The sequence below is a fragment of the Zalophus californianus genome, chromosome 11 (assembly GCF_009762305.2).
Source record: "Zalophus californianus isolate mZalCal1 chromosome 11, mZalCal1.pri.v2, whole genome shotgun sequence".
NCBI lineage: Eukaryota > Metazoa > Chordata > Mammalia > Carnivora > Otariidae > Zalophus > Zalophus californianus.
The window spans coordinates 94,668,856-94,684,715 of NC_045605.1; the positions used below are offsets into that span (position 1 = coordinate 94,668,856).

The 15,860-nt window shown below is 42.8% G+C and overlaps 1 protein-coding gene across 7 annotated transcripts in view; it reads left to right on the forward strand.

The window, feature by feature from the left end:
• The first annotated feature begins 4,746 nt into the window (after positions 1 to 4,746).
• Positions 4,747 to 15,860, forward strand: part of ALKBH3 (alkB homolog 3, alpha-ketoglutarate dependent dioxygenase) — a 62,318-nt gene continuing 51,204 nt past the window's right edge. For 3 of the 7 annotated variants that reach the window (XM_035722662.1, XM_027578074.2, XM_027578068.2), the window contains exons 1-7: positions 4,753 to 5,096; positions 6,595 to 6,741; positions 7,048 to 7,151; positions 8,183 to 8,217; positions 10,055 to 10,102; positions 12,311 to 12,414; positions 13,980 to 14,068. In XM_035722662.1, coding sequence (XP_035578555.1) covers positions 6,663 to 6,741; positions 7,048 to 7,151; positions 8,183 to 8,217; positions 10,055 to 10,102; positions 12,311 to 12,414; positions 13,980 to 14,068 — 459 coding nt within the window. In that variant the 5' untranslated portion in view covers positions 4,753 to 5,096; positions 6,595 to 6,662. Of the gene's footprint in view, positions 5,097 to 5,183; positions 5,406 to 6,594; positions 6,742 to 7,047; positions 7,152 to 8,182; positions 8,218 to 10,054; positions 10,103 to 12,310; positions 12,415 to 13,979; positions 14,069 to 15,860 lie in introns of those variants that run through there. The other 4 variants (XM_027578070.2, XM_027578073.2, XM_027578072.2 and 1 more) reach the window with 4 other exon arrangements.

The window sequence follows — 15,860 nt, forward strand, 5'->3', positions numbered from 1 at the left end:
CTTTGCAACAACTCCAAGAGGTCAAGTCTATTTCCCCACTCCTCAGACTTGGCTTAGCTTACTTTGGCCAGTAAATGAAGTGCTCTTGTGCTACTTCTAAGCCTAGGCCTCAAGAGGTGTGTTTGTACACGCCTCCCCTGACACCACTATTAGAACATGCCTGGTGAGCTTGTTCAAGGATGAGACAGCACATGGAGTCAAGGCTAGTCTAGATCAGCCAACCCCCAGCTGCTGATGCACCAGCTGAATCAAATACAAATCAGGACTCCCAACCAACACAAGACTCCGCCTACATTGGGGATATTACTCCATTAGGTTAGATTCCCCACTGAGAGTCTCATAGCAAATATGATAACCACAATATTTGTGGTTATAAATATTGTGTATAAAATACACAATATTTGTGTATTTTAAAAATGTCTACCTCTCCTGCTGGACTGTAAACTCCATGAGGGCGGGAGCCAGGTCTGTCTTTGATCACTACTTTGTCCTTGGTATCCAGCACAGTGCTAGCTACAGTCAGTACTCATGACATTTGAGTAAAGACTTGCCTGACATCCCAGTTCATACACTCGAAATAACGTGGTTCACATGGCTCTGAGGAATTGGTGACTCGAGAAGAATCTGCCAAACCATCTAGATACAGCCATCAAGAACGCTTTATAACCGAGGGCCTGACCAATCCTTCACTTTCAAAGTCTCTGAAAGAACCCAGCTATTAGGCCCCGGGAAATGGCGCCATGTATCTTTCCAAGAATAGTTCTGTCTTTCCTAATTTGGCTTTGCTTCTGCCACGTATTTGCAGAGGAGGGCATGGTGGCCTCATGTGGCATTATGGTTCAGTTTTTTCCTTTGTAAACAGGACTGATAGTTAGAAAAACACATCAGTGTATGCATAGAACTACAGCATCACTTGGCATGCTTTCAGGAAATGCTAAGATTATGTGCTATTATTTAGAAATCAGATGCGTACATGTTGCCTACTCTTTTTAGGAGTAATGTGACTATTAATATCTCTTAGCCACCGAACGCTCCATACTGTTTAAAACCCTGACATAACTCCGTTTGCCGTAACGCCTTCACTGATGCCTGTACCCTCTAGTGACCTCTCCTGTCCTGGACATTTGCTCTCCACAATTTCACATCCGATTCTATTGTTCTTTAATTGTTCCTCACAGTTGGCGCTATGGTTTACCGAGCAGCATCTGTAGTTGTGCTGGGTGTTGAACGGGAGGAGTTCCTGTCTGGAGGCCGGGGAAGCATCCTGTCTTCCTCGACAGTGGTTAGAGTTGGTGGAGACTTGAAAGCCTCCATGACAGCCCGCTGCAAAGTTGGCGGGTTCCTGTCCCACTCTCCCCTCTTCAAGCTGGGAACTGCTAAGCCTCTGGCAGTGAGACATGGGCTGGGAATTTCTCAATGCAGTACCTTCGCTGAGAGCTATTAGCATGAGGTGCCATTATTTTCCTTGGATTGGATTTTCTCCAGAATTCTCAGCAGGCACTCCACAAGCAGCGTATGATCGAAACAGGCAAGGATTGGCAAGAGGCTGGTGTGAAAATCAGCAACTGAAAATAGGCGGCAGTGTGTAGCTCGCTCAGAATCCTTCTGGTAAGAGCTACTAGCAGTTAAAGCATCTATCAGGTTTGCCATCCAAGGGATGAGGTATCTGTTGAGTGGGAAGTAGTCACCTGCAGAAAGCAGGCAGCTAGAAATGGTAGAACTCTGGCAGGTTCTTGGAAGATGAACAAGGCACGGCTAAATATGCAAGTTGCTCAGCCCTTGCCCCAGACCCACTAACCCAGAATCTCGATGGGCGGCCTGGAATGTTCATTTTTTATAAGCATCCCCTAGGGACTCCAATGCAGATGGTCTTCCAACCATACGCTGAGAAATGCTGGTTTCAGAGTAGAGGGAAGGCAACCAAATCAGCACAACTTTGGGAAGGCTGTCTTGGGTGAAGGAAAATGAGAGAGCAGCATGCGAGTAAAGGGCCAGGGATGATAGTAAGCGTCCAAATCGGAGCCAAACCGATTACTTAGAGTTTAAAGCCAACTCTGGGGCCAGCCACTTGCTAGCTATTGCTTCCAACCCCTGATATCACAATCACACTGTAACAGTTAGGAATCAAACAGGAGACAGAAATTATATAGTTTCAGGGGAAAAATTAATAACTATAATAGGGTACCACCTACAAGGGGAAAGGGAAATTCTTAGAATACAGAAACAGGAGATAGAAGGAGCAGGCACTACCAACATCTAGGTCCAGGCAGGCACGGGTACGCGTGTGGGGCTGCACGCACGCACACACATACACACACACACACACAAACCACCAAGGAAGGCACAAATCTGGGAGTGCTCTCCCATCTGTTAGGAAGTTCAGATCTATGTTGAGCATTTCAAGTCATCTGCTCCGGGTGAGGGTTTCCTAAGGTTTTCAAGCAAAGGACCACTCGTCTCCTCAGACACAAGACAGCAAGCTACTTCCACTGCCTCAGGAGGTTCAGGGAGGTCTAGGGTAACTTGAGTGTCCAAGAAACGTCAGTTTCCTCTAGGTCCAAGCAGATGTCACTATTTCAAAATTTGATATCCCATTCCTTCCCAACCGATGCCTTAACCTCACAAGAGGAACTTAACAAGGCTGTAAATTCCACTAACATTGTAATTCAGCCCACAAAGAGATGCCAAACACCGCTGGCTGCCCTGCACTGCATAGCCAGCTGAGAGGAGCGCTTGAATCAGGAAGGACCCTTTCCTCCTCTAATGTCCCTCCAGCACCCTCTACTGATGACGCTTCACATCGGACCAAATGGCAAGGGAGAAATGTTCCAGTATTGCAAGTAGGGCAGTGGAGGCAGGGTTTGGAGCTGAGAATCAGTGGGCTGTTAACTGGCAAGGCACCTCACTTTCATTCCCTCTCCCACGGTCTCCACCACCCCCCCCCCCCTGATAAAAACACAAATACTGCATATAGAAATGGGGAAACCCACGATGTAAGACTCACAAAGAACATCTTTCTCATACTACATACATGTATCTAGGGTAACCAACCATTTGAGTTGCCCGATACTGTCCTGCCTTTAGCATTTAAAGTCCTATGTCCTGGAAAACCTCTCAGTCCCAGACAAATGGGAATGATTTGTCACCCTACATGCATCCTGAAGGTTTCTAAACTTTCTCTGCATCCAAATCACCTTGAACGCTTGGTAAAAATGCAAGTGATTTTGTTAAAAATGCAGTTATTTTGGATTCAAGTGGGCCATGGATGGATTCTTGAGAAATGTTCTACTTCGAGGCTGAAACGGTGTTAATTACTACTTTTAGGACTCCTCAATCCAACTTCTTTGTCCCTGTTCCAAAACTATAATCACTGAAAAGAAAGAAATGACATCCTTTGGAAGACACAGCCAAGGTTCCTGAACCAGAAACGGACACTGACAGATTACTAGTTGATGGGGACCAAAAAAGATAAAAATTACAGTCTGGACTTACCACTTTTCTCTCCTTTCAGTTCTAGGATAAATCATTTTCCTTCAGTGTCACAAAGTATAACAAAGAATGATGGATGCTGTGAAAATTAGATTGGTGGAGTACACTGAGCTTTTGCAGAGAAGCAGTATATAATACAAGACTTATTTTAAAGACTCCCACAGTGACTGTGATTTGGTAGGTCTTAGAGAATAAGCTGCACAAAACGGACAATTCAGTGCTACTTTTGCTATTTTCACACTGCATGTGGTTCATCATGGCCATTTAAAGATGCTTCTCAAAAACTCAGATGGGGTGAAGAGAAGACACCTTTTGACCCACTGGTCAAATTTATTTATTTTTAATTTTTATTTTTTAAAAAATATTTTATTTATTTATTTGACAGAGAGAGAGCACAAGCAGGAGGAGCGGTAGGCAGAGGGAGAGGGAGAAGCAGGCTCCCCACTGAGCAGGGAGCCCCATGCGGGGCTCCATCCCAGGACCCTGGGATCATGACTGAGCCAAAGGCAGACGCTTACCCGACTGAGCCAGCCAGGTGCCCAAATTTATTTTCTTTTTTACTTTTTAAGACATTCTTAATATTAATTGAATTTCTATAGTGTTCCAAGCACCCTGCTAAATTCTTTACATGCATTACTACATTTAACCCTCGCAACAAGAGCTTTGCCCATTTTATAAAGAAGTGGAGTACCTGCCCTAGATTATACATCTAGTAAATGGTGTCGTCTGGACTGGAACTTAGGTCTGTTCACTGAAGCAAAATGTGCTTAGCACTGGAGAGCCATGGGAGGAGACAGCGTGGTCCCGTGCCCTGTTGTGTTACTGATGGAGGGATGCACAGGCTGCGGTGGGAATGCAAAGGAAGTGCCTGTTACACTCTCCAGGGCTTCCAGGGTAAAATTCAAATCCTTTTACCTAACACATCACGACCTGGTTTCCCAAGCCCCTCGCCCTTCTACCAGCCCCGCGGGGACCCAGTCACTCCGCAGAAACCAAGGATGCCGGCGCTTAGACATCTCCAGTTTGGTTTCGGAGCAAGGGGGGGTGGATTATGGCCCGAGAGACCTCGGCCTAAGATACACGTCTTCATTCCCACCTTCGCCATATCCCGGCTCCTCACGGGGCTCCCACGGCACCTTCAGTCTGTGCTCCCCTCCAATCCCGACCCTCCCACCCGCTCCTTAGCGAGCCGGCCCTCCCGGCGCTGGGAACACGGAGCTGCCCGGACTCCAGCCGACGGCGCCGGAAGTGGCGTCAGAAGCCGCGGCCTGTGGTTGCGGGATGTCGGAGTCGGTGCTCCTCTCTTTAAGGTTCCCCGGCAGCCGGCGGCGGAGTGGACCTGGGGCAGCGGGGTCCGTTCCAGGATCGAGCGGGTTTGTACCAGCGCGCCGGGCTCCGCCGGCTGCCGTGAGGTCCCGGTTCTCCTGGGTGGCTGGGGGTATGGGGACCGCCCCGTGAGGACCCCCCCCCCCGGTAGACCTCCAGGACCGCATCCTGGGGCTCCTGGAAGAGAAGGCTCTAAAATAGGGAGAGTTGCTAACTCTGCGTCAGGACCGGGCTTTTTCACCTTCGAGGACCGCCTATTCTGCACTTCAGCTGTGAGAGAGGTATTGGTTTCCCTTTTTACAGAGGAGGAAACTCAGACCCGGAAAGGTGAAGTCAGCTGACAGGTCATGCAGCTGGGAACTGCTAGATTTAGATTCAGAGCGAGTCAGGCTGGCGCCGGGGCCCTCGCCTTTTACCTTCTGCAGGATTCTCAAGCTTTATGTGGGTAAAGAATCCCAGGATGGAAGGTGGGGTTAGTTAACAGTTTCTGGGCCACAAAATCAGAACTATAACTAATTGTGTTAAGAGTTTCTGACGGTCTTGTTGAGAGAAAATGGCAGCTTCCTCTACACATCTTGTGGGAGTGGAAGGTTGGTATTTGACTCTGCCATTAACTCTTTTTGGGCAGATGGCAGTCTCTGTCATCTCCCTACCTATTAAATGAGAAGGAATTATATACTTATCACCTGGGGAAATTTGTTAAATGTCCATATTCCTGGGCCCAGCACAGCTCAGGAGGTCTGGGGAGGGTCTGGAAATTGGTATGCTGAATAAGCCATAAAATGAGCTTCTTACCTGTGAGGACTTGAAATGTGAAGCTTTCTTAGAGCAATAAGGAAGTGGGTCATAGGTTCAGAACATGTGGCTCGAACCTCCCTGTTTTTGTCTCTTTGTAGCTGTGTTCCTATATTTGCTGTGAGCTAAAATTTTATTGGCAAAAATGCCAAATTAGTATTATTGGCCATTATGAGGTGTTTCTTTTCAATTAACTGAAAACTGGAAGTTAATAAAGTTTGAATGTTAATCTACTTCCTGTTGATTTCCTGAGTGACTCTGGGTGAGCCACTTAACCTTGTGGTCCTCATACATGCCCACTTAGAACCATCTCCTACAATGCTTGTCACAAAGACAAACACTTGTATCCATCCTAAATCAGATCTTCTGAGACAGGCCATGGGTATTTTTAACAAGCTTCCAGGGAAGTTTAATTATAAGTTTAGTTATAATGGAATGTGGAAATGCCCTTGGAAACTGAGTCTGAGCTTATTTCTCAATATCCATATAGGTGAGGGAATATTACAGTTTCTTGCAGACTAATAAGACTAATGTGGTAGATCTTAGAATTTCTTAACATGTACTTTCTTGTGAAAGAAGCAAAAGTACTGTAAGATGGTTGGGACGCCTGGGTGGCTCAGTCCAGCTCTCGATTTTGGCTCAGGTCATGATCTCCGGGTAGTGAGATCAAGCCCTGCATGGGCTCTGCGCTGGGCGTGAAGTCTGTTTAAGATTTTCTCTCTCCCTCTGTCCGCCCCACTCCCCACGCTCACTCTTTCTCTAAAAAAAAAAAAAATTAAAAAATACTATAAGATTGCAGAAGATAAACATTAAAACCAGCAGTCCTAAGTGACTTATTAGGCTCCTTGATTGAGATGCTATGATGACAAATTAATTTTACATAGAATCTCCAATTGCATTGAGCTTGAAAGGATTATAATGACTCCCTTAGATAGTTCACACTCACAATCCTAACTAAAAGCACTTTTTTTTTATTTTCAACAGATAACCATTGCGTGATTTTGATCAGGAATGAAATCTGAAAGCTAAGAGCAGAAGCCTTTTTGGTCAACATGGAGGACAAAAGACGGCGAGCCCGAGTGCAGGGAGCCTGGGCTGGCCCCGCTAAGAGCCAGGCCACTGCTCAGCCAGGCAAGAGCTCGTGGGGATCTTGTGTGAATGTCCTTGCATTTCACTTGATGTTAAGGAGTTATTTAAAATGTAGCTGGTACATTGATTTTCTTGATGTTCATCTTTTATTGAGGGTTGAGTTATAGTATTTCTCATATTTAGTCACAGCTCTCAAACCTTTCAGTGTGTGAGGTGGGATCTCCAACGGACTTTACTAATTGATTTCTAGGTGTCATATCAGTTATCTTCGAGTAGATTTTATTGGCCCTTGCTCCCCAGAGCAGACTTTTTGAGTCTGGTTCACGTCTATTCTTGCTCTTGATTCAGCTACCACTGCTAAGAGCCATCTCCACCAGAGACCTGGTCAGACATGGATGAACAAGGAGCATCATCTTGTGGACAGACAGTTTGTGTTCAAAGAACCCCAGCAGGTAAATTCTTATTTCTCCGACAACAGTAACAGATTTGCTTGTAAAAGGTATATTCACATAGTAGACAGTCCGATGGTGACTGAATAAATTCACTAATAAAAGGAGCGTGAAAGGCCTATAATAATAATGAAATGTGGAGTATCAATTTCCTAGTATGTCTGAAGATTCTTTATAGTCTGCTCCCAACTGATGGGCATATATAATTCCCATTTTGGTGGGGGGAAGGAGGTTATACTAGGACTGGCGCTTGCACTGGTTATCTGAGTTCTAACAGTCCTAAAACCATGCTGTCTTTAGTGCTGGTGTAGCACATGTCTCTGGAATTGGGTTGAAATTTTCAGCTACTACAATGCCTGATTTTTTAGCTTTTTTCCCCCCACCATGGAGAAAAATTGTAAGAAACAGTGAAGATTCACTGTTGTTAGTGACATGGAAAAAGCTAAAAAATGGTATCTTGCTGTAATAGTGATTGTGTAAATAATGATTAAAACTTATTTCTTAGTTTATCTTCTGTTTTATTTTTTAAAAGATTTAACTTTATTTGAGAGAGAGAGAGAGAGAGCACATGTGCATGACTCGGGAGAGGGAGAAGGGGAGAGAGAGAATCTTTCAGGCAGACTCTGGACTGAGCATGAGCCCAATGCAGGGCTCAATCTTACAACCCTGAGATCATGACCTAAGCCAAAACCAAGAGTCGGATGCTCAACTGACTGTGCCACCTAGGTGCCCCAGTATATCTTCTATTTTAAAAAGTCTCCTGGAAAGAAGGTTTTCCTAGAATTATTGGCTGCTCTGAAAATGGATTAATTCTACTTTTACTATTTTTTCTTGCCCACTAGCAACCGTGAAGTAGTTCTAAGAAAAGCAGACAAGGGTCTTTGGTGGGATAGTAAGTGCTTGAAATAAAAAAAGGGATAGTTTTAAATTTGACTTACTTTTATCAGAATTGAGAGGATATGGTCATCCTGCACATAAGCCTTTCTGAGGATTAGGGATCATTCCAGAAGTAAAATCTGCCTGTCTCCTTGCAGGTAGTACGCAGAGCCCCAGAGCCACGAGTGATTGAGTAAGTAATTTGCTGCCTTTCTGTATCTGTTGCCCACAGTAAAATGGAGAGGCCAGATCTTTCCCTCACTGGGTTTTCCATCTGAAAGAGATAATGGCCCAGTTACTGTTTTAATTTTAGGGTGGGATAGTTGTATCTTAGATGTCTTTAAAGTTGGTCTTTTGGGAAGCATTTCTCAATTTGCTGATGGTGTGGAAAATGCAACAAGATTCCTCTCCCTAAACTGTGACTCTGGTGTGGATTTCCTGACCCTGATTCATTAATCTGCAGATAGTAAACTAAAATATCTCCTAGGCAAAGACAGAGGGGGATTTTCCCTCAGTCATTGAAACGTGGCATTTTGTTTTATTTTTTTTTTAATTAATTTATTTTAGAGGGAGAGAGAGTGCACACAGGGAGGGGCAGAGGGAGAGGGAGAGAGAAACTTTAGCAGACTCCTCGCTGAGCTTAGAGCCCCACACAGGGCTTGATCTCAAGACCTGAGCTGAAACCAAGAGTTGGATGTTTAACCGACTGTGCCACCCAGGTGCCCTGAAACATGGCTTTTTGGGAAGACTTTAGTCAGGCTCTGTTTTACTAGCAACACTTATGAAAGCTGCTCAAAATCTAGAGGGCCTTGAATGTTCATATAATTGTTCCAGAGCAATTTAAATTCCCCTTATATTGATCTGTATATAAAATATCATCCTTAATTTATAATTCTTCTTACACTGATCTGTATGTAAAATATTCTTTTCTAAAATTAATGAAATTGCCCCTCAGTAGCCCACAGTTTAGTAAATGAAATAGACATGTAATCAGATAAATTGCAGTCATGTATATTATAAAACAGTAGACTTGTAGTAAGGTCTAGTGGTAGCACAGAGGATGAGAGGTTAACATTATTTGGGTGGATTAGAGGTCAGGAAAGTGTTATAGAAGGTGAGGCTGAACTGAGATTTTGAGGAATGAATTAGAATTTTCTGCCAGACCAAAGCTCGGGTGGGTTGGATTGGGGATGCTGGATGTGGGGAGGCATTCCAGCTTGTAGAAAAGCAGGATTAGAAATAACCGTGGTGTGGAGTGCCTGGGTGGCTTAGTGGGTTAAGCATCTGCCTTCGGTTCAGGTCATGATCCTGGGGTCCTGGTATCGAGCCCCACATCGGGCTCCCAGCTCAGCAGGGAGTCTGCTTCTCCTTCTCCCTCTGCCCCTCCCCCTGCTAGTGCTTGCCTGCGCTCTCTGTCAAATAAATAAAATCTTAAAAAAATACCATGGTGAATTCAGGAGATTCCAAGCAGCAGTGGAGGGTCATGAGTGGATGGGAGCTGTCAAGAAGTGGAGCTACATCATGGGGACCTTGAATGCAGTGCTGAAAAGTTGGTGGGGAGCCTTTGAAAGATTTTAATCGGAGCAGGGACCTCATTAGACATGTATCTGAAAGCAACAGAAGCTCAGAGCCCTGAGATGTATTTGCTGTCTGTAAATGCTCCTATTCCAGAGTCTCCAAAGAGATGCTCTATTTGGTACCCCTTTGTGTTGATAGATTTCTGGACCATATCAGCCTAAATTATGGATGAAATATAAAGGGGTAGAATCATAATTTATTTTATCCCAGTCTTTGTCTCCATAGCCTGATCCTCTCAGGATTCAATTCCCAGTGACATCAATGATCTGGCACCTTCTTGCACTTCATCTCAGTGGTGGAACAAGGTGGGGTTATGCTTCCCTCATAGTGTATCCTCATTCTGAAATGATATTGGTGACCAGAAGTTTGGGAACTGCAAAGCACGGCCCTTCCACTGGGTGGAGGCTATTATTTGGCTGGTACTAACGAGTCTGTTTTCTTAATTTCTGTAGCAAAGAGGGTGTGTATGAAATCAGTGTATCACCCACAGGTGTATCTAGGTAAGTGCATCCTCCCTAGAAAGTGACTATATTATCGAGTTATAGTCTCTTAAAATATTCTGCTCCCTTACTTGAAACAGGTAACCTCTGCCTCTGAAATTCTTGGGGAGTGAGAATTTAGTAATATCTCTTTTTATATAGCATTTCTAACTTCAAAATATTTTCACAGCCTCTCTTTCAGGTACAAGTAACTATTACTTCTGTAGTTTTTCAGATGGCCAAAGAGATTGAGGACTTTTTCCTAGTGCCACATAGTAACTTAAAAATTGAGTTGATCTAGCCTCCACTTCTATGCTCTGAGTGCTACATGTTATTATTATTATTATTATTATTATTATTATTACTTTACGTTATATGTATTACTACATTTATTATATTAATCATATTACTACATATATTTATATATAACATATTAAGTTATGTTAACCCTTAATCTACATGAGTGGATTAATACCTTAATCTACATTAAGGTAAGTTTTAGTAAAGTTAAAGCATATATAATTTAGGGTATAGTTAGCATTAATCCTTTTTTTTTTTTTTAAAGATTTTATTTATTCATTTGAGAGAGAGAATGGTAGCAAGAGAGCATGAGAGGGAAGAGGGTCAGAGGGAGAAGCAGATTCCCTGCTGAGCAGGGAGCCCGATGTGGGACTCGATCCCGGGACTCCAGGATCATGACGTGAGCCGAAGGCAGTCGCTTAACCAACTGAGCCACCCAGGCGCCCTAGTTAGCATTAATCCTTATTAAAAACATTTTGAGGGATGCCTGGGGTGGCTCAGTTGGTTAAGCGTCCAATTCTTGGTTTTGGCTCAGGTCGTGGTCTCAGGGTCGCGAGGTCGGGCTTAGCCTATAGTCTGCTTGAGATTCTTTCTCCCTCCCCCTCTGCTCCTTCCCCTGCTTGCACACGCTCTCTCTCTGTCTCTCTCTCTCTGAAATAGATAAAATCTTAAAAAACAAACATTTTTTTTGAAAGCATCCCCTTAATGCAAGAATATACTAATTGTCACTATAAAATAATGAAGCATTTAAAATAAATATATCAGAACTTATATATCTAAATGAGTTGCTTAGAAAGAGCTTCAGAACCTCCCTTTCAAAGCAAGTTTAACAGTCATGCGAGAAACCCAGTTGCATTATTTTGGTCGCATCTCATTGTCAACCAGGTATGGCTTCAGGAAGTTCCAAGGGCTTTGAGAACATTTCTTAAGAAGGAAAAATGATTTTGAGCTGACTTGGCATTATTGAAATAAGCGTATATTCAATGAGAGAAAGAACCCTCATTTGGAAATGTTTATTTTGATACATTCATAAAAGATCACTTTCCCTACAATTGGCTTAGTCTCAGAAGATAACCAATTGTTAAAGTAACACAGGGCCAGGCATTTTATTACTCTACTTTTCATAGTGAGCCTATGAGGTGGATATCATTTTTGTGTTTCAGAAAAACCAAGGTTCAGAGAGGTTAAGTAATTTGCCCAAGGTTTCACAGCAGGTGGTGGTAGAGCAATATTTGAAGCACGTCTCCAACAGCCCTCATGCATTCTTTTTCCTTTATTGCCTCTTTTATTTGTCTTAACATGAAAGTTTATTTCACATTTGGAACATCATGACCTGGTGATAATTAGGGTCTGTTTGCCATGAGAAATGTGGTAAGATGATTTCCTCTACCCAGGAGGGAGCATCCAGATTAACTTCCTCCACTAATGCTTAGAGACTAGCCCATCTTCTCTGTGTGTGTGGTTTTTTTTTTAAAGATTTTATTTATTTTGGGCACCTGGGTGGCTCAGTTGGTTAAGCGACTGCCTTCGGCTCAAGTCATGATCCTGGAGTCCCGGGATCGAGTCCCACATTGGGCTTCCTGCTCAGCAGGGAGTCTGCTTCTCCCTCTGACCCTCTTCCCTCTCGTGCTTTCTATCTCTCATTCTCTCTCTCTCTCAATAAATAAATAAAATCTTTAAAAAAAAAAAGATTTTATTTATTTTGAGAGAGTGTGCACGTGAGTGGGGGGAGGGGCAAAGGGAGAAGGAGAGAGAGAATCTCAAGCAGACTCCACACTGAGTGCGGAGCCCCTGAGGCTGGGCTTGATCCTGGGACCCCAAGATCATGACCTGAGCCGAAATTAAGAGTCAGATGCTTAACCCACTGAGCCACCCAGGTGCCCTTCTTTTCTGTGTTCTTTAGTTAATAATGGTTCTTTCTGCATCAAGGGTGTGTTTGTATCCTGGCTTTATTGACCTAAAAGAAGCCGACTGGGTATTGCAACAGCTTTGTGAGGTCGTTCCCTGGAAACAGAAAACTGGCATCAGAGACGGTAAGTACTGTCTGAGATCGCACTTGTTGCTGCCTGGTCTCCCTTTCTGGAATGTTTTCTGATACCGTTGCCCCTTTCACCACGCCCAGTCTTAATTAAACAGATTTAAAACCTAACAGAGACCCTAAGAATGATTAGGGATTTGCCAGCCAAAAGGGACAGGGAAGAGTATTCCAGGCAGAAGAAACAGCAGGTGGCAGGCTCAGAGATCAGAGCGAACAGGGCAGGAGCATGGACGTGGCAATTCAAGGAACCAAAGGATGTTTGGTTTAGCTGAACTGTGGTTGATAGCTCTCTTTTTGAGTTTGTTCATTACCTTTATTACTTTAAATAGTGCCAGCTTTCCTCTTTTTTCATAGAAACTTCCAGAGCTTTCCTTTTTCTGATTCTGTTTGGCATACGTTCTTTATGATCCTTATTACCGGCTTTTTATTCTCATTTTAGTTTCACAAGAAGAGTCCAGTGTCCTTTAGTTTCAGCATCTGTACTGTCCTGAGCTTGTAAAGATTACCTGACTTGGAACCTGCTCCTCTGTGCGCATCCAAGGGCCAGCAGTATCTGCTATACCAGAGGTGGCCACTGGAGGACGTCCATGCTCTAGCATAAAATTTCCTTTCTGGAACCTTGAGTGAATTCAGATTTTCTGTAAAGAAAGAGGCAAAGTATACTGGCTTCATTTTTGTGACTCAGACATCAGAATAGGGGTCCACTTTTTCTCCTGACTACCAGAGTTTCCACAGTAGGGCTTTTGGTGGCCAAGTTGGCCTCAATTGCTGCCTTTGTCATTCACAGTAATTGTTAATTTTAAGCAAGTTATAGTTAAGTAGTTTTCTGATTCTGGGTTTTCTGATCTGTAAAATGGTATAATAATACCTACCTCGTAAGGTTGTTGTGATAATTAAATGAGATACTGCCTGATAAGTGCTTAGCAGAATGACTGGTACATAGTAAGCCTTCAGTGAATGCTAGCTGCCTTTATCATTATTGTTCTTACTATAGCAGTTGATATCAGTTGTGGGGGGAAAATAGCAGATCTGTGGATAACTCCCTTTTAGATAAATTGGACATCAAAAACTTCTGACTACAGTTCAGCTTCGTGCTGTCATTGGTCAAAACCCCTTTTTCTTAAAATCAAAAGGTGGCACGTTGATGAACAGTGTGTCTTGTTTCTTGTGTGGATGTTGGTGGCACAGATTCCTGCCTACAAGAGTTCAGACTTCATAACCTGCTTTTTTTTTAGACTCTCCCTAATCTGAACTGTTCTGTAGTGTGAATCCACTCTTATTTATGTCCTCACTGACACAAACAAGTCACACATAGTCTCACCTCAGAGCCTTTGTTGCTATAGTTTCTGCCAACATACCTTCTCTTGTCTTCTTTCTTTGAGCTCTGTCGCATTCTACTCGTGAAATCCCGTGTCCTCTAAGAACGTGGAACCCTGGGTCAGAGCCCATCTTCACTCTGTCTTTGTATTTGTCATGGTTTCTTGCACATTGCATGGCACTCAGTAGGCACACCTTAAGTAGCATTAAACCATTTCAAAGGCCCTGTATTTTCTTTCTTAGATGTAACTTACAAGCAACCAAGACTTACAGCATGGTATGGAGAACTTCCTTACACTTATTCAAGAATCACTATGGAACCAAATCCTCACGTATGTTGGAATATTGTTGTTGGTATGGTTTTATAGACTATGTACTATAAATGTAGAGTTCTATAAAATAACAGTATATTATCTTGTAGAGTTGCATGATGGTTCCTAGTTCCAAAAATCCTCTGGGTTCAAACACTGAGTCTTTCTGCTTACCGTTCTCGGTGTGTTTTTTTAATCTAGAGATGAACTCTGAGGATGAGAAAAAAATTGGAGCTGGAATAAACTGGAACCGGGCTCAAGGATTTCAGGAAAATGAACCATTTCTTCAAATCTTCCCCTTTCCCCAGCTTTTCTGGCCATAGCCTTCTGTGTACACCCTGCCTGGTACACATTTGATTTGGAGCCAAATTCTTATGACTGGCCAGTGAGGTCAGAACTCATCTCTTGCCATTTCTCAGGCTCTTTTGCCATTTGTGAAAAAAAACTCGTGTTTTTCTTGTTGACTTTATACTCATTCTGTGGCTGCAGTTCTTAGACTTTAGAAATCTTTTCGTGGCTTTAGCTTATTTCTACTATTTCTTTTGTTTTTAAAAATTTCCATGACAGTAGACAAGGAGATTCTAGTATATAAATTAAGCTTGTCCAAAGGATAGAGTTAAGGTCCAAGAAATAGCTCCCTGTTTATTTCTTGGAATCTTGTCTTTGGCAAATAATTTTATGCTTTATTGAACGAGACTTTGAAGAAAATGGAGTTTTACTTATGACATAGGGATAAACAGAAATATGACACATTTTAGAGCTTCTAGTAATTTGTAATAATAAACTCCCACTTGACTAAAATGTTTAGGGACAAAATATTGACGGGGGTGGGAGTGGGGACATGGCTTTTTCACACAAGAAGATAGCTCCATGCTTTTGTTTGTAGGGCTGCATTTAAAATGTGACCCAGGGAAGTGCTGAGACCCTTTATAGCTGAGGTTGATTTGGAAACATGAAGAGAATTGAATTAGACCAATCCAACAGATGGCTAGCCATGTTTCTGTCAGAATTAATTTACCTTCTTGTCAACAGTCATAGCAGAGAAGTTGAGGATTAAACAGGCTCTAGGGAAGAAGTTCTTTCCTATCACTGTAGTTAATCTTTTAGAATAGGATTTCTCAACCTTGGTATTACTGGTTTTTGGGCTGGATAATTCTTTGTTGTTGGGGCTGTCCTGTACATTGTAGGATTTGTAGGATGTTTAGCAGTATCCATGACTTGTACCCAGTAGATGCCAGAAGCACCCTTCACCCAGTTGGGACAACCAGAAATGACTCCAGATATTGCTAGACATTTGCTGGGGGGCAGAATTGCCCTTGGCTAAAAACCCCTGCTTTAGAATAAACATAAGGCACATCAGATATGCTGAATAGTGTGGCCACTTATGCTTTGAGGATATTTTGATAACTCTTCAAAAGACTTTTTTAATGACAGTCTTTTTCTTACAATGTATGTAATGTGAATTTATTTTTAAAAATTTTAGAAACTACAGATAAGCATGAAGAATATTAAAATTTTGGGTAATTCTTCCACCTGATGTTTGGCTCCAGTCTTTTTATTTTTTAAAGTAGGCTCCGTGCCCTACATGGGCCTTGAACTCATGACTCTCAGATCCAGAGTCAAATGCTCTACCAACTGAGCCAGCCAGGTGCCCCCCCCCCACTTTTTTTCATTTTAGGGAACTATATAGAGAGAATTTTTCTATGAAAATATCAATTATGTATACTACGTTTCATTTAACTATCATTAACGTGTCTTAGTATCATTAAATACTCTTTTACATCATATTTAATAGCTATGTAGTATTCCATAA